This window comes from Mytilus galloprovincialis, chromosome 3 (genome assembly GCF_965363235.1).
Source record: "Mytilus galloprovincialis chromosome 3, xbMytGall1.hap1.1, whole genome shotgun sequence".
NCBI classification, from domain to species: Eukaryota; Metazoa; Mollusca; class Bivalvia; order Mytilida; family Mytilidae; genus Mytilus; species Mytilus galloprovincialis.
Window position 1 is genome coordinate 83,584,898 of NC_134840.1, and position 6,724 is coordinate 83,591,621.

The window sequence follows — 6,724 nt, forward strand, 5'->3', positions numbered from 1 at the left end:
GGAGATGCAGGAAATTTTACCATTGAAAGCATCATTAGAAATAACAATAGATTTCCTGACACGCATTTCTGGTACTTTCACACACGTTGTTATAATTAATTGACGGAAGTTATCCTTCATGATTGGAAATGCAGTATATAGTAAAAATCCAGAAATACTGAAACTCCATGGAAAATTAAAAAAAAGTCCCTAATCAAATTTCAAAATCAAAGCTCAAATACACCAAACGAATAAACAACAACTGTCATACTCCTTACTTGGTACAGGCATTATCTTATGTAGAAAATGGTGAATTAGACATTGTATTTTGTAGAAGTGGTAGTTGAGTTTCTTTTACATTTTAATGAAAACGTGTTCAACCAAATTAATCATTTGGAAGTCTCATAATGTATACTTTTATGAATGTGTATTCAAGAGCTAAATTATCCTATCATGATTCTTATAAAGAAGGTTTCTGCTTACAAGGAAGCTATTATACCAAGAGTTCAAAGTTGTGCAGTTGAAGTCATCACTTTGAAAATTTAACAGAAAGCATTAGTAGTTCGTTGAACGTTATGGAATATCTGTTTCACAAATGAACAGCGGTATACAACAGTTTTCTGTTGCCTTTATGTTTCAAAAATGACGACAATACTGTCTAAATTTTCCTTGAAATTGACCTACCGAATAGACTTAACACAAAATACATACCAAAATGAGACAACAACGGGTGCCACATATTGACCTGGGTCTGCTTACCCTTCCGGAGTTTCTTTGATCACCCCTGTTTTGGTGGGATTCATGTTATGCAGTCTTTATTTTTCATGTTGTGTTTTGTGAATTGTTGTTTGTTTTTTGTTGTGTTTTGTGAATTGTTGTTTGTCTTTGACCTTTTTTTTCTCTATAACTGTCTTAAGGTTGTCAATTTGTTTTCGACTAATTAGCTTAAATACCTGGTATTCCATTTCTTGAATTCCAGTTTTCTCTTATGGACATATGTTATGGCTTTGAGAAGATCTCAACCTACTTTGTCGAATACAATGGTAAAACTATTCCTTTTTCTATCAACTGTTTACTTAAAATGGGACGTATTCTTAACGACGATTTCCAACTCGCGGTTGTTTGCTGGAAAATGTTCCATTCCAAACAATTTTTTGGTTGTTGAATAAAACAGTTTTTTGGTTTTAAATTTTATTTTATTAAGAAAAAGATTATTTAAGCACCGTTAAAGAAAATACTGCTAAATGCTAACCTATTGCAAATGTCTTGACCAAATTTTTCCAACATAACAATTTCAGATTGCATTAATTCAATCTACACTTTCTTAATAGTTTTTTACTTTCCTTTCTAAATGTATTGTTCATCAGGCTGTATATAATCGGATTGATGAAATTGCTGATAAAATAAGACCTTACACACAAATTGTAAATAATTTCATCGGGCCCTGAGTTCATGTCTACAAATGCAACTTTGGAAAAACGTAAAATATTTACAACAAGATATGGAACAAAGCTAACCAAAAAAGCTATAAAAACTGCCAAAAATATATATGTTGTTTTCAGATATCTCCTTGAAGATTTCCGTCTTCGCTTTACTGTGCCGCCATTGCTTGACACGTTATTACTACCATCTTCTTTTCCTGGCTCGCTTTCTGCCCGGAAGTAGTATACTATATGTTCTTTTAGCTGACTGAAACTGCTAGATTTACGCACTTTATTTTTGTGAAATTTGCTGTCGTCATCAGAAAATGTGGTAGATTCTTCCTCGCTGACTAAAGATTTTATTCTGTCATTATTTATTCTGCTGCCGACAAACATGGTTCTCCGTCGGTTAATCTCACGCCCTATCTGTACGTACAACGTCACAAAAATGGCAAACGTTATAGTAAATGCTCCAATTAAAGTTCCGTAATAAATAAGTGGCCATGGCTTTCCTTTCATTGTGTCTGAAGTTGAACACTCATGTCCATACAAATTTGGCACAGAAGTTAAGGCTTCTCTTAAACCATATATAACTAGTGCTGGCCATGAAAATACTGCTCCAATAAAAAATGAAAATAGACATAGTTTTTGCACTTTAGCCATTGGAAAACTTTTTAAAGGTTTACACACTTTATAGTATCTGTCAAAAGCTACACAAATGAGTATGATGCAAGATGAGATTATCGTAAAGCTTAAAACAAATCTCAAAAATTTGCATGCAGCTGCAGATGGGAACACAAATGGTTGAAACAGATCGGCAAGTTCCGATGGCATCCCAATGGAACATGACACTAGATCAAGTATAGCTAAATATAATATGAAATAATGCGACGGAGCTCGCTTGATTTTGAATATATATACAATGCAAACTATGGTATTTCCAATAATTCCTATAAGCATCATTAAAAAGACTAGAATGATAACCGGAAGTAACACAACAACTTTTTCATTGTTCAGTCGACGCAGCAAGTCCGTTGTATCCAAATTTGAATAGTTTTCGCTATGATTGCTGTTATACGGCATGGCTGTTATAGTCCTAATTTGAGTAAAACTGTAATTCATGTTTCTATATTCCCCTGTTTCTCACTATCCTATTCATGTTATATATCTCTTTCAACAAGCAAGACCTGCAAAAGAGGGAAGTTTTAGATACACGTCCTGTGACAAAGTGACATATTTATCATTTTTAAGATTAGTACAGGTTTACTTCCTATATATATACTGAACACAGTGGTAAGAGTCGTGTTTTCTTAACAAAGGTATACTGATATAATATGACCGAGTATCCAGTTCGTTAAATTTACAAGAAAATAAAGATTTAGTGATAACATTTCACCCGGTGTACAATAATTTACTGAGTCAACTTTAAAACGTTAAATATCGCACGTCAGAAATTTTCCAAGTGCAATCACCGGTTTAAAATCCATTAAAATGTTTGGATAACCTGTATATAAGTCAGTGTTGATTTTAAATTCTAAATCAATATTGATTTTTAATCGATTGCATGAATCTTCTATCATTCATTCATGTGTTAAATGTTTTCTCAAACGTCAAATAGCAACGTCATAGTAGATTTCTAAAGTAAGCATATGAATAAAAGGTAAAGATATATACATATCTGCTTGACCACTGTATGTATATCGAAACGAGTACAAGAAACATCCATAAATATTCATCAACGCTTCACAAAACTGAGGTGTTAAATGTTTTTCTGTTCCTAATTGAATGAATGACTTAAATTTTTGCATACGAATTAATACCTTCAAATCAAAGACTTAATAAATTTCTAAAATTTCAGAATTATTTCTTACCTACGAATTAACTTGGGAATACTACAAGATCATTGTTTTCATGTATTTTAACTTTTCAACACACGTGTTAGTCAACTTACTTTAATGAAACCTGTCAATAGTCTTAAATCCACAATTAACTAATCCGAAAATGTTACTCTTCTTTAAACTGTTAAATGATTGTTCTTTCCGTGTATTCATTAACATTAAACTGTTTAATCCTTTAACAAGATTAAGGCTTTAGAACTTATAATTGTGATCAAATATTTGATAAATATTACTTCACACTCCATTAAGATTCAAAGAAAATTAACGGTCAAGTATTAATAATATTCATTTAATAATCTGGGTCGGCGTTTATATCAGATGTAACATCTTAATAACCACTTATACAAGTGTCCCATCGTGTCATAAGACATGCTAATATTTTAAACAAGTAGAAATTTATGAAAATTGACATGATAAAGGTCACAATTAGGTGGGCTATATACCGGTTTTACTACATTTATATATGCCTGTAGAATTGTTAATTGCGATGAGTTCATTGCTAAAACCGTGTTTTAAAAAAAACACATACAATACTATAGAAACTATTTTATTGTTATTTCATAAGGCTGGCTGAACACGTTTTCAATGTAAGAATCTATTCAATTGTTCTGTCACAGAATAAGTAAATGGTTTCTATGTTTTGTCCTCAAAATTTTGCTATATCATGCAATTACAGGATAAAAGTTGATATACCCGGTAAACTTAATCCCTCTCAAGGCAGTACTGAAGGCCAATCTAAAAACTAATTGTGTGCCGGCCTTCATCTTTAGACAAAGCTTTTAAAAGATCGTTAGATTTTCATACATGATTAAACGGGTAATATATTAACATATATTATAAATTCAATGTTAGCCACAAAGGTTAATGACAAAAAGTAAAACAAAATTATAGATCGAACTTCAATGCAAATTTAAAATGGATAGGAAGTCCATATAAATTGACAAACTCAAATTTTACCAACCGATGGAACGAGTGAAATTGACTGATACTGTTCCACATTTATAATGTCAAATAGTATGATGTTGTTTCAAATCAAGCAAAACAAAAACAAAAAAATGTGTTTTTTCCTTGTCATCTACAAACAAGTTAATTTGAGAATTTGGCTTTAATTTTTTGTCATTTTTTATGATATAGCTCTTTAAATGTTTCGGTTTTATGCATCTTTAGTTCTCAAATATTCGGCTGTCGGCGTTCCTGGTGAAGGTGAATCCAGTAAGCGACTCGAACGCATTACATTTATAACTTGTTGTTTTCATTTTTGAGTATGACTTGTAAAATAAGGAAACAGTTTTCTAAATGTAAAAGATTATCCCAAATTTTCCAGTGTTTATATTTCTATTTGGATAAATTCGTTATAATTGGAATGGCAAATTTTGATAAAAAAAAGTGTGATGCATAAAAAATTAATAGCTTTTTAATTGAAGTAATAAAAAGTTAAAAGCCCACAAAAAATCTAAAAACTTGCATGTTTCTGGTTCATTTACTTTTTATACAAACATTTAAAAAGAAGCATCACCTATGTTTTTCATTTCTTTTGTGTCATAAGACAATAAAAGCAAATCAAAAGTATGTACACTTTCGATAATTAGCGATAAAGTGTATATGAGGAACGTGGTGTCAAATATACACTCAAATACCTTAAAAAGTCAACACACTTTTTACTAAGACAACTATGTTTATCCTATGAGAAATACACACCTTTGAAATAAATACGGAAAAGTACGATAACATACGAAATTAAAGATATTACTTATTGTCAACAGGAACTTTATCTACAAATAAAGAAAACAATAGCTCCTTCTGTTTGTTTATACTATCACGCGAATAAGATCACCTTATGTTGTGGTTAAAGTCCATGTAAACGGAGATAAACAATAAGAAGGTATTTAGATTAAATAACTTCCTGTATAGTGTATACCTTTACATACAGGTAAAAATGACGTTATGTTTTTTACCATAACATATATACACATATTCATAAAAACAATAATATCCTACCTTTAAATTCCAATCATAAGGAATATTTTCGTGTCAGCTTTTTCATTTTAATACGTGTCTCTCCAAAGAATTTTCTTTTAAAAATGAAATCCGAATACAAAACATCTATTTAACAGGATACTTCTTGTCCTGGCTTGAGTCCAACTACACATTATGTCGTATATCGTTTGAATGGGGAAAGCGTAATTACCGTCAGTTAAATATCACGACCATTTAGATAATGTTAAATATAAAAAACAATAAATTACTATAATGTTCAACATCCGGACGAGTAACATTTAGTTCAATGCTTACTTGCCCGGTCAACACTGAATATGTTGACCTTTAGTCAGATTTAAAATTCAGACGTTAAGGTTAATACCAAACTTGTTTCATAGAGATTAATCGTAATCGACATTCAAAACCCTTAAAAATTATTTACAGATTTGTATACGTATATGGTATTTAGATATACTATCTGATTTTGATCTATCCACTTATCTAACACCGATGCAATTAATGAAACGTTTTTTTATTTGTCGCATTCGTATTTGAAAATTTACAACTTTAATAAGTTACAAAACCTGGCAATTAAATAGTTCTATAATAGTTTTCCACACTAAATATATATTAAGGTTTTCTTGACGACAACAAACAAATAAAAATATCAGTTCATTTATACAACAAAATACCCAACTACATTAAAATATCTCATATATATGACGATGCATCTGATTTCATCTGCAGTTTGTAGTGAGGTTCATCCCGTTTGGTAAAGTTACTTTGCAAGGTTTTATATCTATCATTTGCATTGTGTTTTCTTTTTCTTTGTCGTTCTTTTTTATTTAGTCAATCTTAGATTCTTTGACTTTTTATTGCCCATTGAAATATTCGTATGTGAAATTCTTAATCAAATTAATCAAAACAGAGTTCGACTCGTCCTTGTATTGACTTTCGCGATTTCAACACTGTTACATTTGGAAACCAATATCAATTTCCATGAACAAAGTTTTCTTCGGTTATAACTTTAATAAACCTGTCGACAACCTTATTACTTTTTAAATGAATATTCAAATTTAAACTTGAAAAGGACATCGGAACGACTTTTTGATATGGGAGAAAAAGATTAAAGGCAACAGTAGTATACCGTTGTTCAAAAGTCATACATCAATTAAAAGAAAACAAATCCGGGTTACAAACTAAAACCGAGGGAAGCATATCAACTATAAGATGAAAAAAATATCTGCTAAAAAAAAATCAGTATAGTATGAAATAAGATATAAAGGAGCAATGAAAAACCAGATGTCGAAGATACACAAACAACACCATATCCACAAAACAAAAAACCAACAGTTAACAGCATTGTACAGAAAAGTAAAATATTGAGCAACTCAGGTAACCAAAAGGGTTCGCAGATTCTGATCAAACAGTGATACACGTCGTTTGATA

General features: G+C 30.8%; 1 protein-coding gene across 2 annotated transcripts; it reads right to left on the minus strand.

Moving 5' to 3' along the window:
• Positions 1-1,153: 1,153 nt before the first annotated feature.
• On the minus strand, positions 1,154-5,663 carry LOC143069165 (neuromedin-U receptor 1-like). Of its 2 annotated transcripts, none has more exons than XM_076243653.1 (2): positions 5,297-5,663; positions 1,154-2,587 (listed from the first exon to the last, which is right to left on the minus strand). In XM_076243653.1, exon 2 carries the CDS (start codon positions 2,520-2,522, stop codon positions 1,284-1,286), a length of 1,239 nt encoding a protein of 412 aa, XP_076099768.1. In that variant the 5' UTR covers positions 2,523-2,587; positions 5,297-5,663; the 3' UTR covers positions 1,154-1,283. The 2 variants fall into 2 exon arrangements, with proteins under 2 accessions (XP_076099768.1, XP_076099769.1); XM_076243654.1 differs by lacking the exon at positions 5,297-5,663 and adding an exon at positions 3,352-3,503.
• Positions 5,664-6,724: the final 1,061 nt, after the last annotated feature.

Excerpts from the sequence above, each read along its gene's own strand:
- LOC143069165 (XM_076243653.1), bottom strand. The coding sequence starts at position 2,522 with ATGAATTACAGTTTTACTCAAATTAGGACTATAACAGCCATGCCGTAT.